Source organism: Lepidochelys kempii, chromosome 22 (genome assembly GCF_965140285.1).
Source record: "Lepidochelys kempii isolate rLepKem1 chromosome 22, rLepKem1.hap1, whole genome shotgun sequence".
NCBI classification, from domain to species: domain Eukaryota; kingdom Metazoa; phylum Chordata; order Testudines; family Cheloniidae; genus Lepidochelys; species Lepidochelys kempii.
In genome coordinates, this window is record NC_136401.1 from 9,512,347 (window position 1) to 9,537,650 (window position 25,304).

General features: G+C 43.8%; 1 protein-coding gene across 6 annotated transcripts in view; it reads left to right on the forward strand.

Moving 5' to 3' along the window:
- The window catches only part of KCNJ5 (potassium inwardly rectifying channel subfamily J member 5), a 184,774-nt gene that overhangs the window by 21,787 nt on the left and 137,683 nt on the right, over positions 1–25,304 (forward strand). The window contains exons 3-4 of one of the 6 annotated variants that reach the window (XR_012155934.1): positions 4,964–5,322; positions 13,332–13,357. The exons of 2 other annotated variants lie outside the window; for them this stretch is intronic. Coding sequence is in view for 3 of the 4 variants with exons in the window: in XM_073321013.2 (XP_073177114.1) it covers positions 5,250–5,322; positions 13,332–13,605 (347 nt within the window). In the remaining variant the exon portion in view is untranslated. Of the gene's footprint in view, positions 1–4,963; positions 5,329–13,331; positions 14,163–25,304 lie in introns of those variants that run through there. 3 more of the 6 variants (XM_073321016.1, XM_073321013.2, XM_073321012.2) reach the window with 3 other exon arrangements.

The following is a 25,304-nucleotide window of genomic DNA, read 5'->3' on the forward strand; positions in this document are numbered from 1 at the left end:
TAAGCACCCAAATACTTCTGAGGATCTGGGCCTGAGCATGTACCATCCTGAGCCTGCTTTTAAAATCCCACCCCATTATTTCTAACTGCCAGTGCTACCAACTCAATCTGGGATCCGAGAGCAATGCTGGGTTCTTTCCTTCTCACACATGGCTGTCAGCACGAGAATTGCAGCAGGCCAAATTGTGACCTCGTTATCACCTGTGTTATTCTGTTAGCCTGCAGGAGGGGGGGCACAGATGTAGCTAACTGGAACTAAACCGTTCTGTTGATAATGCAAAAGAAGGAATAGACTGCAGCTCACTCTCCCAGAACTGGGTTGGCTCTGCATTGGTTGTCATGGGTACAAATTAGTAGAAACTCACTTTAATCCCTGCAAGACAGACGGTAGTGGGTGAGATAATATATTTTATTGGACCAATGTCTCTTGGTGAAAGAGACAAGCTTTCTGGCTGCACCAAACTCTTCTTCAGGTCACTGCAGTCACCAACATATCTGAATATACACCTACCTGGTGAGGAAGAAGGTAATATTAGTTCCAGTCATTTTTTCAAAGCATTTCAGGACAGATTTTCAAAGATATTTAGGTGCCTAAAGATGCCCATGGGCACCTAGTGGGATTTTCAACCACCCCGAAGCAGGTTAGGTGCCTCCCTGCCATTGAAAGTCAATGAGACTTAGGTACCTAAGATGATTTTGTGAGATGATTTTGAAAATCCCAGTAGGTGCCTAGCTGAAATTTTAAGATCCTAAATACCTTTGACAATCAGGCCCTTCAAGCCTGACCACTGTACCGTATAAATGGCTAGAGGTATAAGCACATAACTAGAACTGGGCAAAAAATAGTGAATATTTTTTCATTAACATTTTTGGGGGAAATTGTTTATTGCAATTTCCAAAAGTTTCAACCAGCTGTAGGGGAAAAAATTAACCAGTAATTCCCGCTCACCCTCCAGTTTTCATCCCTGCCTGCCCCATTTCCATCAGACACACTCCCTTGTTGTAGCATTAGTCCTACCTAAAGCAGCATCCTGTAGAAGCTATAAATCAGTACATATGCCTTGGCACTATTGGCTGCGCAGCTTTGAAAACACCAGAGAACGGCTCAGTTCCGGGCAGACCTGTGTTGATTATTCCCTGAGTGAAATGACTACAGCAGGGGCTAAATCAATAGAGGTGACAAACATTCCAGCAGCCAGTGCTGCTTTTATGGGCATCTTGAATCACTTACAGTGCCAGCTTAATGAATTGGGCACAGCAATGACTTTAGGGAATTAATTCTCCCTTGCCTTATCTTCAAGGGACACTCTTCAAGATTGGTTGCTCCAAATTTGACTTGCAAGAGAAGAAAATGGGAAGGAATCTGTTTGTAAAGTCCATACAATTTTGCTTTCAATGCTCTTTCTTTCTTTCTCTCTTCCCCACCCCAGGGCAACAAAAATCCAAAGCCGGTAGCCCCAGTCCACTGACAGAATTAGGCTGGCCTGTTGTGTGCAATAAACATGGATGTGCCACTAACCTCTTCATTGCTTAATAGAAGAGAGAGAGAGTATGAAGCAATGCTGCCAGAGACTAAAGAGTAGTTGAAAGCCAATCCCCCACGTGCACTCAGATTCATCGGGGTTGGGAGATGAACGACTTGGCTGATTCAATTAGCGAACATTAGAGAGCCTAGCTTTTTCCCCTGAAGCCATCATTCCCTATGATGAAGGAGTCTGCATATCTTATAAGTCTCTCTGGATGAGTCTTGCTTCCCTCACATCTTTTATCCTCCTCTCCGCCTTCGCTGACAATTAACCAAAGATTGATTTATCAATATAGCTACATGCAAACCTCATTCTGTGCTTACCAGTCTTCTTCTTCTTAGCATATGTGCAATGTGCCTCAGGTGGCTTGTGACCAGGATTCATCTCCGAATTTGGTCCGCTGGTTGGATCATTAGCTTCTGCAGTCCAGGTATTGATGGGGAACGCAACATGAACGCTGATCCATGCCCCCTTGCCTACCAGTGCTGTTGCCTTAATGGGATGCTAGGTGATCACTGGGCATTCAGGAGGCATCAAGTCATCTTATTTCACCACTGGTGTTCACTGGTTTTCTTTGACTCCCCCCCACACTTATATTAAATAGACAGTTGGAGATAATAGAGCTGACTTGTTAATCCAGTGACGCAGTACAGTATTAGCACACAGTTTCAAAAGGACAGAACTATACTTAGACATCGTTGGAAGGAAGATGGTCTAATAGTTAGAGCAACTGGCTGTGAGTCAGGACTCCTTGGTTCTATTCCTCATGTTGTCACTGTGTGACCTTGAGAAAATCACACCCTTTCTACACCCCAGTTCATCCATTTTTTAAAAGGATAGAATAATATTCCCCTCCTGCCAAGGTAGAACGATGTGAAATAATCACAATGAAGCTTGAAATTTGAGGGATTTGTATTTCAGTCTGATGTCCTGAAATTAATCAAACTTTGCATGCAAAACACAGTAAAATTAGTGCTAGCTTGTTGGTTGGTTGGTTTTGCTTATCCATAGGCTCATTTTCATTCTTAAAAATGTGCATCAGTAAAAAGGGCATTATAGTACATTCCTCTCAGAAAGGGAGTATTGTGATGTAAACTGATTCATATTTGTAAATGCCTTTGATATCCCTGGCTTCAAGGTGTGGGAATGAAGTAGTGAAACAGATTACCACTGACTTGCCCTGAAAAGAGTGGTCTTGCTGAACTATTTAAGGTGCTTGTTAAGGGCTTTCCCTATACCCTTCCCCTGGTCCTTGTAACACAGACAGAAAGCAGAAGACTGGAAGTCCTAAGTGCAGGCAATGCTATGTTTATTCAAGTTAGTTTCAAGCAAGCATATCCATAGTGCCCCAGAGCCTTTTTTCCCAGTGTTCCAGTTCCCACCTCCTTAGCAGGCATAATTATACCTGTCGTGCCCACCCTGGACCCCGCCCCTTACAATTTATGGTCATGTTCCGTTTTGGAAGGTTGTGAGTCAGGGGGCTTCGGTACCACCTCTTTTGTATCCCATGGGAGGGGTAAGGAGTGATGTTGTGCTTCAGTCAGGGACAGGCCTTTCTTTGGCTTTTAGTGTTTCTTATACCTTCCCCCCGCATCCCCTCGCCCCTCCTGACCTTGGCTCAAGATAGGAGTCAAGGCAGTCATATATTAAACTCCCACCAAAACCAGCAACACTTGAGTTCTGTCTCTTATCTTTTCTCATACTAACAAACCCATCTGGCTGGGCAGAAGCAACACACAGTGTCTTTGTTCTTTGTTCACACCTATTAATAAGAATATAAAAATATTAAAAATTAAATGGGCAAACAAGACCCAAAATTCTATCTCAGGCAAATATACAGGCCTGACTACTACATCCTCATCATCACTAACATGCCTAACAGTGCTTATAGGGCTCCCTTTACCATAGTATCTGAGCATCTCCCCATCTTTAAAATACATCCAATACCACTAGGAGGTAGGATAGTATCATGAACCCCCTTTTACAGATGGGGAACTGAGAGCCTAAGGCCCAGATCCGCAAAGGTATTTAGGCACCTAACTTCCATTGATTTCAATGGGAGTAAGGTACCTAAATAAATGTTGACAATCTGGGCCTATGTGATTTACAGGGTCATGGAAGTGACATCTGTGACAGAGCAGAGAATTAAACCCAGGTCTCTCACCTAACCCCTAGCCCATCCTCGCTCTCTCACAGAGCAACACACGTCAGTGCCATTGAAATTTCAGTTCATTTGTTCCTCTGACAAATCCAAGGGTCTGATCTTAGAGGAGATATGTCAACCTTGTGCAACCGCTTCCTGAAACATAACAAGGCAAGAAATTATAGATTAAATGACATAGTAGAGCAATTAAATAAAGTGGAGTCATAATATAAAGAAGTGAATGTGGTCTCTCTCTCTCTCTCTCTCTCTCTCTTTCTTTATAACCTGTTTAGTTTGCCAAGTTTGCTATCTCTTTAAACTTTTTTGCATATTCCATTTCATTGCCTACATTAGACCCTTACCTCTTTTGACTTTCCAACACCCAGGAGCATTCCCACGCCTGGAGAACATTCAGAAAAATTAAAATTTCAGTCTTCCCCTCTGGCATGAAAATCAAAGCGAATCAAGTATGGACGTGTCCTCCTCCTCCGAAGATGCGCAGAAATAATTGGGGGACCATGCTCCCACCTTCTAATATTCCTTTTGAAGTCAGAGGAACAATATTGGTTTTGTCATAGGCCAGGGTGTTCCTTGGACTAATTAGTGTAAATGGCCCAGCACTTTCCACAACCATTTGAGCAATACTTCAGCATCTTTGACGCTAATTTAAGGACGTGTATTTCTTAATTAGAATAATAGGATTTTAAATATTGATAACTATTCCCTGCCACCCTAGCTAGTCATCAGTGTCCATTTCAACACCATCTTCTTTCTCCATGCTTTGTAGGTGAAATTCACCTCTGAGGACTTAAGTGGCACATTGGCCTTGCGCTAGCCCTCTGATCAGGGGTGAGTTTCACTCTGCATATGTGGAAAAAGACTTTGTCATTAATTCGCTGTACAGGAAAAAGAGAGGAATGGACATAGCTGGGAAATTCATTCAGCATGTGTGTGGGGGGGGGGCAGGAATTACCAGTAATGCCTGGGTCTTCATTGTAAAAAGAGCCCATCTAGTATCGCAAGCGTAGAATTAGCATCCATGTGACAGCAGATAACATTTTAGAGCTCAGTGTGATGCTCTGTACCTCGGGGGAACACCCAGCACCCCCATGTTCATCCTTGTAAAATGATTGTGTGGTATACAATGCAAAATTTTTCATGTCGGGTGTCTTTGGAAGGCTCGTGATGCACTGAGCATTGTTGTTACAGTTATGTTATAGTAAGTTATAGGTTATAATTTCATGTATGTAGTTATGAGGCTGAAAATGTGTCCTCATGGCTTAAAATAAACCCAGGCAAAAACTCTCCAAGAGCTGAGACGCAATTCACACCTCATCAGGACATGTATGGGACAAACCCAGCCCAGCCTCATGGAAACAAAGGACGCTGGCCTAGGCAGCAACAAAAGAATCTGCTGGACTCTTGAGGGAGTCACCCCCACTTCCTTTGGTCAGTTTGGAACTGCAATGAGGTAATGCTCACTTGACTCTGAAGGGGGGGGGGAGCCAAGAGGGAAGAAAGACCATAATAAAAGAAAGAGATGTTTGCCTTGCTCTTCCTCTCTCTTCCACCTACATCTAGAGACACCACAGCAAGCGACTGAAGCGCTGATCAAAGGGGAGAGCCTGGCTGAAGAGCAACCAGCCAGCCTGTGGTGAGAAGAATCTAAGTTTGTAAGGGCATTGAAAGTGTTAAGATCATCTTAGAATGTGTTTTGCTTTTATTTCATTTGACCAAACCTGACTTGTTATGCTTTGACTTATAATCACTTAAAATCTATCTTTATAATTAATAAATTTGTTTGTTTATTCTATCTGAAGCAATATGTTTGGTTTGAAGTGTGTCAGAGGCTCCCCTTGGCATAACAAGCTTGGTACATATCAATTTCTTTGTTAAATTGACGAATTTATATAAGCTTGCAGCTTGCAACAGGCATAACTGGACACTGCAAGACGGAGGTTCCTAGGGTTGTGTCTGGGACCGGAGATATTAGCTAGTGTCATTCAGTTGCACAATCCAAGGAGCAGCTTACATGCCAGAGGCTGTGCATGAACAGCCCAGGAGTGGGGGTTCTCATGACACAGCAGGGTAAGGCTGGTTCCCACAGTCAAGGAATGGAGTGACCTAGCAGATCACCGGTCCAGATAACACCAGAGGGGAACGTCACACTCAGCTCTATGGCATTTAAATAAAAAAAGTTAATTTTATGCTGGTGAAAAATGTTGGTTTGACAGCCCTAGAGGCTGGATGTTTATATCCACTGAACAGGTCTAGCCAGGTGGCAGTAGTGAAAGTTTTCCCTACTATCATCCTGCTGATGTGCTTTAAATTAAACTTCTTAATCTAGGGTACTGCTAGTTAATTCTCCATGATTCATTCAATATTTGTCCTCTGTAATGAAATTGCCTACAAGGTTGCTAGCTGTGATGGTATGTTTGATACAGGCATCTGTGTCCTCCAACAGCTAGACTAAGACCATCAACTAATCCGTAGCCAACCTAATGCCCATGAGATAGTAGCAACATAGGCTGTTGCTGAATGGGGCTAGATTTGAACTGTGACCTAATAATTATATAAAAGCCTGTCACTCATGTGCAATCTCCTGAAGAATTTTTCTTTTCTTAGCAATGTAACAGAGCCAGAGGCTTCTATTTTAGCTGCATAATCAGTGGCATTGCAATCAGTGAAAGGTTCTGAAGTCTGCAGCTCCCATTGAGTACCTAGTGGGAAAAAACAGACTTCTTTCTGAGGGGGACATCAAGATTCCCTTTCTTCTCTGCATATTAACATTCTCCCATCTTTGAAATAGTGTGATCAGCTTGATTCTGACTGATTTTGATGTCAAGAAAGTGTCTTCTTGGTACAGTTCCCTGACACCTATTTTACACACCAATTGCTTCTCTGTGACTTTCCCTGCTTTTGAATGTAATAAAAGAAACCTGTCTTCATTCATTTATTGGAAACCAGAAATCCAGCAGTTTATAAAACAAAGCATGTATGGCTGCCCCAAGCAGGAACATTCTTGACTCCTGACATTAATACTCTGAAGTCAGACTCCAGCCCAATAGACTAAAACTTCACCTCTGAGGATTGAATTGCAGTACAGTGCACTTAAAAATTTAAACCTCCGTGAAAGTTTTATTACAAAACTTGAAACTGAGGAATACTCTTCTGGCTTCTAGCTTTGCTACAAGCCTGAGACAGAGCACAGCCTCTTTGTAAAGGTGATGCATCTGGGCCCAGTTTTATGCAAAATTTATTCAGGTTTCAACTTACTTTCAATTTTATTTGCACTGAAACTCAAGCTGGTGACTGCAGAGAGGCAAAAGATCCAAAGCTTACATGTGAAAAATCTGAAAGTTGAGGTTTTTCCATTTCATTTCAAATTTTCTAAAATCGACTGACTTTCCAGTTAAAAATTAAGCATACTTTTCTTTCATTTTAAAATAGGACCATTTGTGAACCATTTCCATGGAAACTATGGTCATATGTTCCAGAAAAATAAATAAGATTAGAAAGTATTTTTTTCTGAAACTTATTCCAGATGAAAATGGATTTTCCCGCATTTTGAATCTTTCATGCATTTGATCAAAGCTTTTTTTTTCATTAAAGTTTTCTCATTGAAATGAAATTTCTGGGTCACAAAATGCTCAAAATAAAAATAAAAAAGGGCAAAAAAATTACTTTCTCAAAGCTTTACGAGAAACTTCTTAAATCCAAAAGTTCATAATTACCCTCCATTTTGAGAAAAGGGCTAAGAAACTATGTCAGCACCAATGGCCTTCTGGGATTTTTCCCCCGAGGAATTCTGGAAGTTTGACACCTCCCACAATTCCTCTGCATGCTCAAAAGGCCTTTTGAAATCTCCCAAGAGCAAGTGCTTCAAGTAACTGTACTGGGGGCTATGGCGTATCTACTTAGAAAGCAGTGACACTTTAGAGGTGATGTACAACAATGGCAAAACGGCTGTGGACCTTGTCTTAGGTGAACACAGTGCATTGTGGGTAATCATGCCAGTGAAGGTTTAGGTCTTTTATTACAGATAAAGCCTGCTGATTTCTACTAATAACCACTGCAGAATTGGAAAGAGACTGGTCCAGCGAGCTACGCTGCCTATTGCAGAGTGCTGAACATTCAGAATCCTATTGCGGATTCTGAATGTTCGGCACGCACAGGGACGAGGACACATTGTGTGAGAGCGGAAAGCAGCTGCACCCCATTCTGTTAATGAAAATAAGGCTTATTGTTTTCAGCACCTCCACTGTTATCTTCTTTCAGCTGGAGGCAATAATTAGCTAGGGCCATTAATTAGCCGGGTTGGAGAGCAGCACTTAAGGGAACTTGCAGTCGGGACAATGCTGTTGTTTGCTGTGCGGTGTAGAGGTTGCCAGGCAGTCGGTCCCCATGCAATTAAATTCCGATGCACATGTGCAAATAAAAAAAAAAAGAATATCTGAATGAGATTATGGAGTGATTGCAAGTTGTTTTATTGTGCTGGCTCTGTTCACACCGGGGGTTACAAAAAGCAGCTACTGCAGGAAGCCGGCCGTATGCAGTCCTTGGTCAATGACTGGTTTCCATTGTTCCTGTCTTAATTGAATACTTACAGCAGGACATAAATGTGATTGTTTCTGTGGAGCTCAGGATCAGGGTAAGGTATTCCCCCAAGTAAAGGAGCTATTCCAAGACCTTGATTGCAAGGCAGGAGTTCCTTTTATATGTCTGAGGCTGACTCTCTCTGGTGGTAAGAGGGGAACTCCCTTCTGATCTGATCATAAGCAAACTAGGGAAATGTAGTCTAGATGACAGGTGGGTGCACAACTGGTTAAAAGATCATACTCAAAGAGCAGTTATCCATGGTCAAACTAGGAAGACGTATCAAGGGGTGTCTCACAGAGGTCAGTCCTGGGTCTGGTACTATTCAATATTTTCATTAATGACTTGGATAATGGGAATGGAGAGTATGCTTATAAAACCAAGCTGGGAGGGGTTACAAGCACTTTGGAGGACAGGATTAGAATTTAAAACAATCTTGACAAATTGGAGAATTGGTCTGAATTCAACAAGACAAAATTCAGTAAAGACAAGTGCACAGTACTTCACTTAGGAAGGAAAAATCAAATGCACAACTACAAAATGGGGAATAACTGGCTAGGTGGTTGTACTGCTGAAAAGGATCTGGGGGTTATGGTGGATCACAATTTGAATATGAGTCAACAATGTGATGCAGTTGCAAAAAAGGCTAATATTCTGGGATCTATTAACATAGTGTTGTATGTAAGACATGGGAGGCAATTGTCCCGCTTTCCTCGGCATTGGTGAGGCCTCAGCTGGGACACTGTGTCCAATTCTGGGCACCATGCTTCAGGAAAGGTGTGGACAAATGGGAGAGAGTCCGTGGGAGAGCAACAAAAATGATCAAAGGTTTATAAAACCTTACTTATGAGGAAAGGTTAAAAAAACTGAGCATGATTTGCCTTGAGAGAAGAACGTTGTGGGGGACCTGAGAACAGTCTTTAAATACAGTGAGGGCTGCTATGGAGAAGAAGTTGAGCGTTGTCCTCCCTATGTCCATTGAAGGCAGGACAAGAAGCAATGGGAGTCATCTGCAGCACACGTGATTTAAGTTAGATATTAGCAAAATCCTTCTAACTATAAGGGTAGCTAAGGTCTGGAATAGGCTTCCAAGGAAGGCTATGGCATCCCCATCATTGGAAGATTTTAAGAACAGGCTGGACAAACACCTACCAGGGACGGTCTAGGCTTACTTTGTCCGAGCTCAGCACAGGGAGCTGGACTAGATGACCTCTTGAGGTCCTTTAAGCCCTACATTTCTATGATTCAAAGAGCGCTGAGATTTTATTATAGAATACTTGGCATCTAGTCAGCAGTGGGAAAGCCAGGCTGGGAGATGGCTTATCCACTGATAGGGCCTAATTCTGCGAGGGGGAAAAATGCCCCTTTCTCCCACTACCATTTCTGGGCATTTGGAGCACTAAGCAGCTCAGCAGCAGTATTTAGGTACCTTAGCGGATTCTAGTTATGTCCAAGGAGGAGCATTGCTCATTTTAGATCAAATTTCAGCCCTCTAAGGCCCAGATTGTCAAGGGTATTGAGGTACCTAACTCCCACTGAAATCAAAATCCAGCATGAGACGCTAGATATGTAAAAGGCATCTTTGAGCCAGTCCTGCATCCCAAATATGTCCCACCAGGTTTTAAAATGACTTGCAACAAAACCTCTCACTAAGGGATAAGGAGGGTAGGTAGAAGCTAGTGTTATCTGGTGGTGGGTGGGGACGGGGGAGTGACCCACATCTCTTGGAGAAAAGCAGGTGGGTACTCAGCAGCATGATAGGACCTGACATAAGTCTTCTGCTCTTCTACATAAGTCTTCTGCTCTTCTACATAAGTCTTCTGCTCTTGTATGCCAACCTGGCATAAGGGAATGAATGTCAAGCACTGTCTATCCTGATGGTGCAGTGCCGTAGCATCTATGTCTGGGCACTCGTTGGCCTGCCCATAAGAAGCTTGTTACTAGAGATCTGCAGACTGTTCTGTATCCCCGTTCCTGAATGGTTGCCCAGATCTCAAACAGACCCTCTCCTCAAAGCTCAGAACAGTTGGGATAACTTTCCTCCTTCCTTATTTTATTTTTCACAGCAGCCTCTGCACTTCCTGGTTCCTGGCAGTTCAGGAAGCAGAAGTGCCAGAATGCTGTGACTAACACTGTACTTGTTGTTCCTGCCTGGAAGCAAGTAATTCCGGAAATCTCCTTGAAAAGAACTGTGTGAGAAATTTCCAGCCCTGTTTTGCAGCCCAAAGTGTTACATTTCTTCCCCCAAGCACAAAGAGCAGCCATACACCTACTGGCCTGAATGCCTTTTGTTTTAGGTTAAGGAAAGCAACAAGAAAGAACAAAAGTAAAGTCTCCAGGCAAGAGCTGTGTGTGTGACTCTCCAGGAGAGAGGGTGGAGGTGTGTGCATGCTCTCTAAAAGGTTACAGCAGCTGTGAAAACAAAATGTGCAGGCAGGCACCGTTACTACAAAGGAAGGCTATTCCAGTGGCTAGTACTAGCTCGGGAGACCCAGGTTCAGTTCTTGGCTCCACCACAGATTTCCTCTGTGGCCTCTGGCAAGTCAGTTAGCCTCTCTGTGCCACAGTTTCCCACTTATATGATAGTAACACTGCACCTCTTTCCTGCCAAGGAGGACTGTGAAGATAAATACATTAAAGACTGTGAGGTGCTCAGATAATATGGTAGTTAGGACCACATAAGTTCCTATGATACATTTCAAATGTAAAGGTGCAGTGTGCAGAAAATGAAGGCATCTTTGTCATAACTGTATCCACTGTGCAGATCAGGGTGCACCTCTGAAACCAGCCTCTACACTGATCCGCTAAGGTTTTCCCGCTGCTGGGTATTGCCAGCCACAGAGACAGTTTAAGATCGCTCTCTCTCTCTTTTTTTTTTTTTAAACTGGCCAAATTTGTCCCTGATGTAACTAAGCTTTAACCTGACTGAATTCAGTGGAATTACACCAGCAATGAATTGGACCCTAAGAGTTTATACAGAAAAGGCAGGCCCTGTTGCAGTCAGAATTTCAGTTGTATAGGTCCATGACTGACCCCGTGGTTGCCATATGGTCTTTGAAGTATAGATCTGGAAACCAGGGAACGTAGTTTCATTTCCTGGCTCTGCCATTGACTTGCTGTCTGGCAAACTCACTTCACTTCTCCATGCCTCAGTTTCCACAGATCATAATGCTACTTGGGAGGGAAAGGGAATAGCTAATGTTTGCACAGCCCTTGAGGGGCCCAAATGGAAGTTACCAAGCATTACTGCTACTGTGGGGGGTGGGGGAGAGGTTGTCCCATTATAAAAGCCTAAGCCTGCATGGTAGGAGGTACTCACATCACTACTGCCATGGTGGTGCTCCCGTAGACTAGGGTATGGGGCATCCCCTGAGAAGACCCCCCTGGAAATGCCTGTGTTTGTGGAGCAAGTTGAGTCTCCCTCTGCCTATATTATCTGCCTGGAGGTACAAATCTTTCTCCCTCACTGCTAAACCCTGTGGTTGTGGGTACCTCTCTAGCTCCCTCATTTGCAGTCAGTTCCACCCTTCAGCACAGGGACTTAGTGTATATTCTACCCAGTGACCATGCTCCTCTCTGGCTGCATTCCAGCCCAGGGGCTGAAACCAATCCATGGATGAAGGAAAAGAAAACCAGCGGGGAATACCCACAAAGAAAACAGAACGGATGGGGTCCTGATGGACAGGCACAGCTCAGTCATGTTAATGTGAATTCCACAGGCGCCTCCAAAGGAGAAGGACCCTTGAGGCTGTGAGAGGAGAGAATGATAGGAATGATAGGCTGTTCTCAGCTGTGGGAGAAGAGGTACCTTATGTCTTCCCACACCTGAGCTCGACAGGATGGGGACATTTCCTAACCCAACTTGTTTGTCTCCTGTTGTGCCCAGGTGTTAGAGGACATATGGTATATTTCTCCCTAAACCATAAATGCCCCGGCACTAACATTTCCCCCCACCACAGCCTTCGTCTTATGGTAATGTCGTTTGGGTTGTGAGAATGAGATCGGGGAGCGTCGGCTTGGAATTGAATTGAATAGATGTTTTGATCTCATTCCAGGCAGGCCTCTCTCTCACGCACCAATGAGAGTGTCGGGAGGTCAAACTTTCCACATCTCCCTGGAATGAATTCCAGAAGTGTGACCCATGTAAACCAAACAAAAGGCAAATATTTGGGACAGAATTCAGCCTTGCAATAGGCAGGTGATTTCACTTATTCCAAGACTGAATTTTTGCCCTTGAAAGGGTTTTCCTCAAACTTCCCCAAAATATATGAATATGTAAAATAAGCACTCGGCCTTGGGCTGAGAACAAGCTGGACAAATTTCAGTCTCATTCAGTGGAGGTCCTCCCATTGCCTTAAGTGGGCTTCGGTTCAGGCTCCTATAGTTAGCTCCGGGCCCTCAGTGCCTAGCACATGCAGGTGCCTTAGTGGAATGGCAGAGCAGCTTTTGCTGCAGGTGAGCTGAGTTAGATCAGGGAGCACTTGGAATTGCAGGGGGCTGTGTAGGTCTGACCTGGAGGGCTTCAACAGAACAGTCGGGGGAACCGAAGTTAGATTAACAAGGTGCTATATAAGCCAGGCCTGATGTGTTTTGGCAGAGCCGGGGGGAGTTCAGGCCTGGAGTAGTGGGGACACGGCAGGTCAGGGATGAGGTGTATTGGCAGAGATGGTGTGATCCCAGCACTGGATTAGCCAGAAGGTCAAGACTGACCTGCATCAGCAGAGCAGTGAGGGGAGATGGGAATCTAGTATGGGGCCATGCCAGAACCACTCTGGCCTACAATTAGTGCCATCAAACCTCACTGCCCCCCATAAGTCCCAGGGTCATGACTGCAAACATTCCACCTGTCTGCAGAAGCTGCAGTGGGGCCGTTCAGTTCCCTGTGTTTGAATACTCGGCTTTTTGTGCTACAGCCTCTTCTGAGGCTCGTTACGAGAAGACCTTTTCCATGTCCCAGAGCCAGCAGGTATGGAAATCCACCAAAGCACTTGTAAATAGTAGCAGGATAGCATGGGCACGCAACAGAGCTTTGCATTTAATATGTCTTTGTCTCCTCTCCTGACGCAGGGATGACTTGCCAGGCCCGGAGCTCCTACATGGACACGGAGGTGCTATGGGGACACCGCTTCACGCCCGTCCTCACCCTCGAGAAAGACTTTTACGAAGTCGACTACAACAGCTTTCACAGCACCTACGAAACCAACACCCCCACGTGCTGTGCCAAGGAGCTGGCCGAATCTTTCCAAGAGGGCCGGCTCCTCCGCCACCTCTCCAGCGCCACCCTCCTGAGCAGTGGCAGGGAAGCAGAGACAGCAAAAGAGGAACAGGAAGTGGAAGATGAAGGAAGGGAGGTGGCTGGGGTGAATGGAGCCAATGGAACAGCAGGAGAGGTGAAGGCAGATATGTCTGTATAACACGTGGATCTGTACTGGACAATAGACAATACATGTGCCCCTACTGGGGAAACAGTGGGATCCAGTGGTTAGGGTACTAGCCTGGCAGTCAAGAGATATGGGTTCTATTCCCAGCTCTGCTACCCACCTTTGGGTGACCTTGGACAAGTCACTCCATAGCCCTGTGCCTCAGTTTCTCCCATCTGTAAAACTAGGGTAATGGTACTTTATCCACATTTTCAAAGCATTTTGAGGTCTATGGATAAGACATGCTAGATAAGAGATGTTATTACTGTTGACGTTCCCCCACAGATTGCTCTAGAAGAGACTCCTTAGTCGGTCAAAATTATTTCCCTTTCAGGGGATATTTAAAAAGAGAAAACATAAAACAAGCTAACAATCTCCCATCTCAGTAAGAAGAATGTAGTTTCGTACCTTCACTTAATTTACAAGTCAATGCACTGTAGACATTATTACTGCTACATTAAAAGAGAGGAAAGAAAAATCCCCTCCTGTATCCAGCTTCCTAGTGATTGCACATGGTGTTTTAGAGTTTTCCTCCTGAACTGTGTCCACCATGATTCATTTCCGACAGGCTGAAACATCTAACAGATGGGTCTCTCTTCTGAGATAAATCAGGCATTTCTCACCTTGGCTTTGTGTTGTGGCCTCTTTATCACGTGCATCCTACTGGTGAGGCTTTCTTCCCAAACTGGTACAGTGCCATCTCTGGTGTAATTGTTTTGGACAGCCATGCTGCTCAGTGTATGGCTTGTCATCATGGGCTGTTTAGATCTTGCCCATGATAATGGTTTTTGGACCTGTATGTCCCAGGTTCAATCCACACTTTTGATCCATGGCAATGAGTTCCAGGTCCCTCTCTAAAGTCTGGTCCATTTAGAGGATAAAAGCATACTACTGCTACCAGTTAAGATGTATTCCTTTTGCTTATCAATTTCAGTGGAGATATTCCAGATTTACACAACGGTAACAGAATAGAATCTGGCCACATGTTGCTTCTGTGAGCAATTGGGGTGGGGAGGAGGAGACTCGGGGCTGTCTACACAGCTCCATGGTTTAGACAAAGGGGGTGTGAATTGTAGCATACGTTCTCATGCTATGCTGTAACTCCCCTGTGTAGGTGCTGTGGGCACAGACTAACAGGTACCTCGTTTCCATTAACTTAGTCCTGTTTAAAGATGGCGACATTAAGGCAAACTAGGTACCTTTTAGTTCGCACCCGCAGTGTTCACACAGGGGAGTTACAACATGCTAGTGCATGCTGCAATTCACACCCCCGTAGTCTGAACTGCTGGGCCATGTAGACATAACCTTAATCTGTATTTCTGTGCCCACCTGGCATTGATTCTGGGTTTATATGTAATCACTAGGTGAAATTCAGCTCTTGAAGAAGCAGCTTCGATGTAACTGAAATCGTTGGGATTGCATCCACTTACAACAGCTCTGAATTTGGTTCACAAGCAATGTTCCCTCTAATTTTTGACAGGCCGTGTGAGCAAAAAATTTCTTCTATGCAAATTTTGGACAGGCCGTGTGAGCAAAAAATTTCTTCTATGCAAATTTTTGTGTGCGCGGTGTTTTGCCGTGTGCGCGGGGTTTAGGATCTGTGTTCGCGCATACACGCGCACAACTTAGAGGAAACAGTGTTCACGAGGCTTTAGAAATTAAACACATACACAAATCTGTTTTAAATAATCTCTGGGGTGATGAGCAGAAAGCTGAACATCAAGTGTTTCCAGTTAGGGGTGGAGAGGTGCCAAAGGTGACCTTGTTATTCTGCTTCACTGTATGCAAAATTCTCTGCTTTTCTTTAAAACAAATGTTTCAGTGCTGTTTTTCCTTACGGTTTCTTTAGACAAAGGAAATTTGCTTTCACATAAGTACAGCATATAGTTAAGCCAGTGTAAACACATAAGCCCTGATTCTCAAAGGCTTACAATGGAAATTGGGAGCCTAAACACCTTTGAGGATCTGGGTCATGAGTTGAAATCCTGGCTCCACCAAAGTCAATGGCAAAACCCCTGTTGATGTCAGGGGGGTTAGAATGTCACCCTTAACGTAGACACACTGCACTGGTTCAGAATGGGGCTCACATGAGTGTGATTTACCCCAGTAAGCTGCATTGTTTATCACAGGTTCAATGTGTCCACATTAGGTGGCTTCATGAGTTTAACTACATCCAGGTATTTCCACTGATATAAAGAGGTATTTCCCTCATATAAAGAGCCCTAACAGGACTATCAGGGCCAGTGTCCTGACACTCTCAAGCCATACCATCCCAGGGTGTTCATGGACTCTTCAGTAACATCTTGGTGAGCTCACCATTGACCTACCAGTTACATCTCCCAGTATATTGGGAATGCTTTGTCTTGGAGATCAGCTGTCCCCTAGCTAAAGGGCTCCTGAAGCCCCTGGGAGTTCTTGGACGTGACTACTATGGGAGCAGGGTTTGGCTCTAGTTCCACAAAGCAGGACAGAAAAACGACTAAACCTAGGAGGGGACAGGGGAAAGCTGCCTACATCTAAGAAATAATTATCTGTGAAAATTGTTTTCCAGGAGCCTTCAGTACATGGCTTAAGTACGCTCCTGATGTCAGGGAGAATAAGTGGAAAGTGAAACCAGAGCTGATCTTTGCAAGGCAGAGGTAATTTCAGACCTTCCAGAGGAGCAGTTAAGCTCTGCATAATGAACTGACCTGTCCAGTTTATTCAGCATTCAAGTCCTGGGAAGCTGGAGCTTCCTGTGTGATTATAGGGATGGGGAGCTGCAAAGATTGCACTGGGGTTTGATCCTGAGGCCTCTGCTCAAGATGATTGCTGTTCTATACCCACCTGAGATAAACTGGCCAATTCATAAAGGGCCCGTCCAGGCAACGTGGAGCTTATTATTCCACACTGGGATTAGGACCAACACCAAGTCCCCTGTGCCATAGGAGTGGGCACACTCCATGCGGTCCTACCAGACCTTGTGTTTCTCTAGGGCCCTGGCTTGGTTCTCCCTGGACAAACTCATGAGCTCAGTGAGCTTTTCCCAGATAGTACAATGGTCCACCACTGATTGTCCAGCAGGAGGGGTCGTCACCTCCCATTTGTCCCTCATCAAGTCCAGGGGTCCCCTCATTCTCCTCCCATACAGCAGCTCGAAAGGGGAGAACCCTGTGGATTCCTGGGGCTCAGTGCCCTGGAAAACTGCTTTTGAAAATAGTGTCAAACCTGCAAATCGTGCACCGTATGCTGTTAGGATTCTTCCTAAAATAAAGCACTCCACACCGTCGACCACTAAGGCCTAGTCTGCGCTTAAAATTTAGATTAACAAAGGTATGGCTGTGCAAGCCTAACCCCTAGTATAGAATAAGCTAGGGCAACTGAAGAATATTTCCATCAGCCTAGCTACTGTTACCTGGAGAGATGGATTCCTACAGCGATGGGAAAATCCCTTTTGGCATTGTAGGAAGTGTCTACACTATGGCTCTACAGCAGCATAACTGTGGCATCATGGCCTTGCCCCATGGCATCAGTAGTGCAGACAAGCCCTGAAGCTGGTTAAATGTAGCATTGTGCCCAATGACAGCATAACTCTACCTCAGAATGCATTGGCCTTTCGGCATGTGTGATGACACAAGCACCTTAATTTCCCCGCTATTCTGCAAGGTCCTTAGATGATTAATTTGTGTGGGCCTACTCATGGGTTTCAAATTAAGCACTTGCTGAAGTGGTCCCCCAAGCCTCATCAGTGTGATTTCTGCTATTAGAGAGCTTCATTTTTTCCTATACTGGAAAAAATACCATTCTGTGGTTTTCCATGTACTTTTAATATGTTCCGTTATAGCTGATGAGATATATAAGATCTACTGAGACAACAGATTTATAATAGACCTATCTAAAGCAGGCCAAACTTTCACACTTGAACACAATGGAAATAACTACATCTATCTATCTAACCCCATACACCCCATCTATCTATCTAATCTATCTATCTGTCTAGGAACGAAAGTAGCCCTTGTCAATGTAGTATCTGAGAACCACTCCCTTATGTCAATGTAATTCCATTGACTTGAAAGGAGTTATTCCAGAATTGCAGCCTTTGCAGAGAGAGCAGAATATGATCTATTGACATCACTGAGACTTTACACTGAACTCTCACATGAACTGTCTCTCACTATGTGTTTGTACAGCACCTAGCACAACAGGGTCCTGGTCTCATTTGAGACCTCTAGGTGCTGCCGTAATTCAAACAATGAATGCTGATAGTAATACTAATTTGAGCAAGAATTGTAAGATCAAGCCCTAACTGCAGTAGAAGAAATATTATCAACACCCTCTTGTTGGCCTCAAACCAGCTTTGTGTATATTTTGGCACGTTCAATAAGGTGTGCAAATGAAACCATCCTCTTCCGAATGCTATCCCATCCTTTGATATTTAAGGGTCAAGTTCTGCTCTGTTACACCAGTACAAATCTGCAGTGACTCACTATGCTTCATTGGAGCCACTCCAGATTTAGCTGGGCCTAGCATAACCTAGAGCAGAACTCAGCCTTGAATTTATATAACAAAATACCAGTGGCCAATTCTCCTGTACCTTACATCAGTCTAAGTGTACTGGAGTTACTCCTGATTTTGTCATCATGCATGAGATCAGACTCAGGGTCCTCTGTATTTGTCTTCCTTTCACTGGCCTTGAAATGGGAACTGCTACCACTTTTATAAATAGATTGAAAGCTCGTCTAGTTTCTCTGTAACTTAATTAAGTATCCTCTCCATCATCTGCCAAACTGCTGCTTAATACATTCTGGGAACAATCCTCCCTCTCATGAATTGTAGCAGATATGGCTGGCAATGCAGGAGGCTTATCATGGGATATTAATTACTTGAGCATAAATAACATTCTCCCTTATCTCAGCTTCATGATTCAGTGTTTCTGATGGAAATAAATTCATAACAATAAATGAGAGATAACAGCAAGGGGGTAGATCTGGGTCTAAAAATGAATGACAGCTCTTCCAATGGCTGGAAGCTGCAGCTAGACAAATTCAAATTAGAAATTACAAGAATTACAAAGGGATATCACAAAACTGGGTGACTGGGCAACAAAATGGCAGATGAAATTCAATGTTGATAAATGCAAAGTAATGCACATTAGAAAACATAATTCCAGCTATACATATGATGGGGTCTAAATTAGCTGTTACCACTCAAGAAAGTGATCTTGGAGTCATTGTGGATAGTTCTCTGAAAACATGCTCCGTGTGCAGCGGCAGTCAAAAAAGCTAACAGAATGTTGCAAATCATTAGGAAAGGGATAGATAATAAGGCAGAAAACATCATATTGCCTCTATATAAATCCATGGTACGCCCACATCTTGAATGCAGACTTGGTCTCCCCATCTCAAAAAAGATATATTGGAATTGGAAAAGGTACTACAAAAATGATTAGCGGTATGGAATGGTTTCCATATGAGAAGAGATTATTAAGATTGAGACTTTTCAGCTTGGAAAAGAGATTACTATAGATGTCTATAAAATCATGACTGGCTTGGAGAACATAAATAAGGAAGTGTTATTTATTCCTTCTCATAATTCAAGAAGTAGGAGTCACCAAATTAAATTAACAGCAGGGTGTTGTGAAGGCCAAGCCTATAAAAGGGTTCAGTGAAGATCTAGATAAGTTCATGGATGATAGGTCCATCAATGGCTATTAGCTAGGATGGGCAGGGATGCAATGCCATGTTGTGAAGTATCCCTAACCTCTGTTTGCCAGAAGCTGGGAATGGGTGACAGGGGATAGATCACTTGATGATTTCCTGGTCTGTTTATTCCCTCTGAAGCGCATGGCATTGGCCACTGTTGGAAGACAAGATACTGGGCTAGATGGACCTTTGGTCTGACCCAGTATGGCCATTCTTATGTTAAATAAGGTATAAATTTTAACAGTGCGATTAACCACTGGACCAAACTACCAAAGGAAGTGATGGATTCTCCAACTCTTGAAGTCTTCAAATCAAGACTGGATGCCCTTCAAGGTGATATGCTTTAGTCAAACACAAGTAACTAGGCTCAATACGGGGGTAACTGGATGAAGTTCTCTGGCCTGTGTTATATAGGAGGACAGACTAGATGAGCTACTATCTCTTCTGGCAATACAATCTATGAGTCTATGAAAGGGGAACAGATGTGGGAGGGGAGCAACGGCCAGGTCTACTTCTTTCTAAGTATATTTTAGCAGCAGAGGCATTAGACAAAAATAGAAGGGTTTAAAAAAATCCTGCACTGGGGAAAAACAATGGACACAGGATTTTAAAGTGACTTTGCTTGAGAAAAACAAGAGAAACCCCCCTCCACAAGCCAAACCAAGCTGAACAAGGAAGACTTCACAATAAGCAATTCTCTCTTTGTATCTCCTCTCACAGCTCATTAATTCCCCAGCATTAGGAAGGTGTTTCCTGAATAGCCTGCCACAACGAGAAAAATGCAGGCGGATTAAAAAACGAAGCAAAGGCACACAGTAAAAATGCCTTTGTTTGATCCAAAACTATTGTAATGATCACATAGTGGAAACAAATCACTGAAATTAAACCTGTGCTGGTGCATGCTGTGGGGGGGGGCCTTGGGCTGTTTGCGTGAATGGCTATTGAGTAAGTCTTTGTTTGTGGAGATTTGTGTATTGGGATGGGAATTGATATGTACCATGTGGGGTATTTAGGTGCATAGGTTTCCATGTTGGTATGGATGTGGTTGTGGATGCCTTGTGTTTGTGTGTGTAGCTACTGATGTGTGTTGGTGTGTGCATAGGGCTCATGTAAATAGTATATGTGGTTATTTTTGAGCAAGGAGTGTAAATGCAGCATGTTTGTGGGGGATATTCAGGATATGTGTGTGTTAGGTTGAGTGCATTCAGTTATGTAATTTTGTTTGTGTGTTGGTATGTTTCCAGGGTAGCAATAATTGCAGTGTTTGTTGTATATATTTTTGTGTGTGTTTGCAGCGTGCGTAGGGTGTACGTAACTAGGAGTGCATATGGGAGTGATGTGTTTGTGTTTGTTGTAGTGTGTTTTGAGTGTGTGAGGGGGGAGATTGGTGTGTGGTACGTGATGTGTGTGCATGTGTGTGTATAGATGGATCTGAGTTTGCAAGACAGAAGTAGACCCATATTTAAAAGCTCATTACAATAAAGCTTGGGTCCTTTATTCTTTGTTTCCATAATTTATTAACAAGTCTAATTTATTTGTTTATTTATTTATTCATTTTGAAGAACCAGGGAAATTGGTGGCATGTGCAGAAATCATGCTTCTGGGGAGGAGGTCTTCACTTATCTTCATAATCTTTTAAAATGTGCAATAAACCAAGTCTCTCCCTGGGGTGAACTACAGGGAAAGAAAAGAACAGAAGTAGCCAATGTCAGGGGCCCCTTTAAAGCCCTTTGGAATGGGATGTTTTACCCGATGCTACAAAAGAATTTAGTTTAGTGCATGCCTCTGTCTTCACTAGGTGAAATCAATCATCCAAAGTTTGGATCATACTCTGCAACCTTTCCTTCTGTGATCCCTGGGAGTAGATCCAAGCACATCTCCAGAGCAAGGGCTGTGAGATCAGTCCCTGTAGTTATACTTGGTAATCGATTGTCAGTTATCACATGGACAACTGTACACGGGAAGGGAAGGTCATGAAGGGGCTTGTCTTGCCCTCATGGCTGAGACTCACAGGAGCCTGTTGTTGCAGAAGTGGTATGGCTCTATCACTGCGCCCCAGTGGTGGGAACACAGGGTAGAATTTGGGGCTTCCTGCCTAGAACTGGGGGCAAAGGATGTCAGCTGCAGGGTCTTTGCACCTGTGGAGGAAGGGTAGTGGGCTCTCAGAGGCTAATCCAGCCTCTAAGATAGAGTAGTTTTCACAGAACATCATGGGGACTTGTCCCTAAATAACTTAATTCCTGCATTTTAAATAACACTGAAGATAATACATTAAATTTTCACCTCTGGAAACCTGGATTCCAAAGTGGACTAAAGGCGTAAACAAAATCAGCTCCACAACCGCACCCCACAAAACCCAACCCCATTTGGCATCATTATTAGTTCCATGCCGACAATTCTTCTTTGGGAATGGGCAGGATTGGAACAGCAAGAGGATGCTAAAGAATGGGGGCTGAGTGGCAGAGCTGTGTGGGGAGAGCCCAAGACTGGAATAGCAGAGTCCTGCAGATCAAAACAGAGGTGTCTGGGCAAAAGAGTGGAGCAGGAGGAGATGCTGCAGAGCTGGGGAAAGGACCGCGGACAGAGCTCTGTGAGTATGAGTGTTATGAGGGTAGAAGACAAGAGGGACAGGAAGCTTGAGGGAGATTAATATTAAATATCTTAGATCAAATTTTAATATAAACCTATATTGAAAACAGGGACATGCACCTTAGATACTGCCCCAAAAGGCACCTATGCCCAAGAAATGTTTGCACACCCCAAAGCTCTGCATTGGCGTTTGCCAAGCAGCTAATTATTCATGGACATACCAAGCTACCCGCATTGTAGGTGCGACTACCCAGGTTTTGCACACCAGTTACTCAAAGTACAAAGTGTATTTATGTATGCCGGGGTGGTTTAGCTCTGTTGGTCCCAGAAGAGCTCTGTGTAAGCCTGAAAGCTTGTCTCTCTCACCAACAAAAATTGATCATCTCGCTGAAGTTTATTTAGATATTTCTATTGTACTCAAGTGTAAAAGTTTGGCCTGCTTTAGATAGGTCTATTATAAATCTGTTGTCTCAGTCGTTCTTATATACCTCATCAGCTTAATGGAACATATTAAAAGTACACAGAACAGTATTTTTTTACCATTTGATAGATTAGATAGAAATAGATGGTGTGTATGGGGATAGATTAGATTAGATAATGGTGGTAATCAGGGTGAATAAGGTTACTCCAAATAAATATATACTGGTGTAACTGAGTGCAGAATTTGGCACAATGGGACGACTCACATGAGTAAAAACTATGGACTAAATCCTGAGCTCCTTTACACCAGTATAAACCAGTAAGAATGAAGCCTTATTCATGTGAAGAGAAAGGATTGTTCAATTATGCTGTTCTATTCACATGCTATTTGAATGTCAGCCCACCTTTGGGCACTGGCAAAAGGTAATGTCAGGGACATCTCTGTACATAAAGGTACACATGAGATGGCCATTTGCTAACGCCCAGGTTACTCGTCCGTCTAACTACCCCCTGAAATGACACAACTAGCTCAGCAGACGCAGCAGATGGGTAGCCGCATTAGCGCTTCTGACAGTGATTAGGGTGCAGGTGCAGAGCTCAGCAGAAAGCTGAGCCTTTAAATTAGCACTAGGCAAACACGCAGAGAAATAGCAGGGAAGAAACAGCCTCGCCTGAGCCACTGGCAAAGTAGCACAGACCTAAATAAACAAGTTTCCATTTGCCAAGAGAGATGACAAGTGTTCAGAGGCTCCTAAATGAGGCTGTATAGAGTGCATTCAAAGCAATGGCCGTAGGAGCAAGGATGGGGTCATGAGCAAGAGGCGGCACAATTGCAATTGGTTTATTGAGTATCTATTGAATTTAATTGAATCTCATTTAACATTGAAAAGGAAGAATTGTAACAGAGGGCTAATTCAAGCCTCAACTGCTCCCTTCTTTGGCTCCCAACTCTTCAATTGAAATACGCATAAAGCTCCTACCAGCTGTGAAACCCACCCTGGAATATTAAATGGCCGGATTCTTTTTTTTCAGTCACCTTGGTCCCAGTGCAATTCCACTGATTTCAGTGACAGTAGTCCTGATCCCCCCCCCCGGTGTGAAGTGGTGCAGAATCAGATCTTCTGGGAGAAATCCTGGCCCCATTGCGTTCAAGGGGAGTTTTGCCATTGACATCAATTGCGGCCAAGATTGCATCCTATATTGGCCAAGGAGCACCTTCCTCTGTTAAAAACATATCATTGATCCTTTCAGATGTTTGTAGGGTTTGTTTTTATGTCGTCTGTCAGGCTCTGTCGATTCACCTCAATCCTGAGCTGCAAGACTCTCTGCTCTTTCAGTCTTGGCTCCAAACACAGCTCTACTAGTGCTCCTCAATCCTGACCCACTGCTGTGCTGGCCCTGCTCCCCTTCCACCTGTAATAACTCTGCCAATGCTCCTCATGACTGACTTGCCGCAGCTTCTGATATTCCAGTCTTGGGGTCCCCAGACAGCTCTGCCAATGCACCTTGCTCTGACCTGTAGCTCCTCCAGCAGTTTCTCCTCGGGAGAATATTAACCGGCTCAAATGATGTGGTGTTTTAGTAACATGCGTAAATAGGCCCAAATCCTCAAAGCTATTCAGACTCCTAACTTCCAGTGATTTCAATGAGACAAGGCAGGGTGAGGTAATATCTTTCATTGGACCAACTTCTGTTGGTGAGCGAGACAAGCTTTCGAGCTTGCACAGAGCTCTTCAGAAATTAGGAGCCTAAACACCTCTGAGGATCTGGGCCATAGCCATTAGGCTAAGAAACCACCGAACTCATTGTATTTGTGGCGTAAGGCATTTTGAGGTTCTGGTCACAAATGAGAGGCACAAATAACTTATTCAAAAATTTGCTCACATGGTATATTGTCTTAGTCCACAAATTGCCACATTGATTTAGATTTTGCATACTTAAACTGTTACAGAACCCCAGGCTAATGAAACATTCCACAAATTTATGTTTTCACTCCAGTGGAGACTGTTGGAAACCAAATACTTTAACCATGCTGCTTTTGCAACCCAAACATTGCATTATGGAGGTAGTACATGAGAACCTAAGCGTGGAAATGACTGGGGAGCGAAACTGATTGGTTGTTTTCGTTGCCCCAAGCCAAGAGAAATGCACCATGGGAAAGCAGTTCACTGGAACTGCTCGTTGAGTAAGGTACTATTTAGCATGTGTCAAGATGGCAAAATGAGACTCTAAATATTGAGGTAATAGTGGCAGTTGAATGACAATGAAAATCACAAGAATAGAAACAAATATGACAAATATTAAAGGGAGAAATATGAAATAACAATAGCCCCTCCCTGTGCTCATCTCTCACTGTTCATCATTTGTCCATCATTTTTATGCCAAACAAGTGAGCAATGCAATCACTACTGAATTCACGCCCCATCTGCCTCCCGCACATATAGCATCTGAGCTCAGCTGTTTCTGTTCCTCCCAGAATAGAAAGAGGAGAGACAGATGCCAGGCACAGACAGGGAGATTCTTTTCCTGATGGAAGGAAGCAAACAGAAGCTCATTTGGGTTCTGTTCTCCCTAGAATGTGACATCTTTTCATCACCAGACAGGCCACATAGTTCAAGCAGTGATTAGCACAGGAAGGAAGTGGGAACTCAGAGATTCAGGCAGGAGCAGCTCCCCAAATGCTGTATGAAACAGTAGCAGCGAGAAGTGCATTTGATTGTATTGTGGCATATTTAATTTCACAATATATAATTTTATTGATTCATAATTGTCTCTTTGTTACCATGTGCTCTTCTTGTCTGTCTGCTTTACCGACCTGTGGTCTGCCATCTTACAGTTAGGTTTTAAGCTCTTTGGGGCATGGACTGTCTCTTTGTTATGCCTTTGTACAGCACTCAGCATGGTGGGGCTCAGGTGTCCAGGTGCTACCA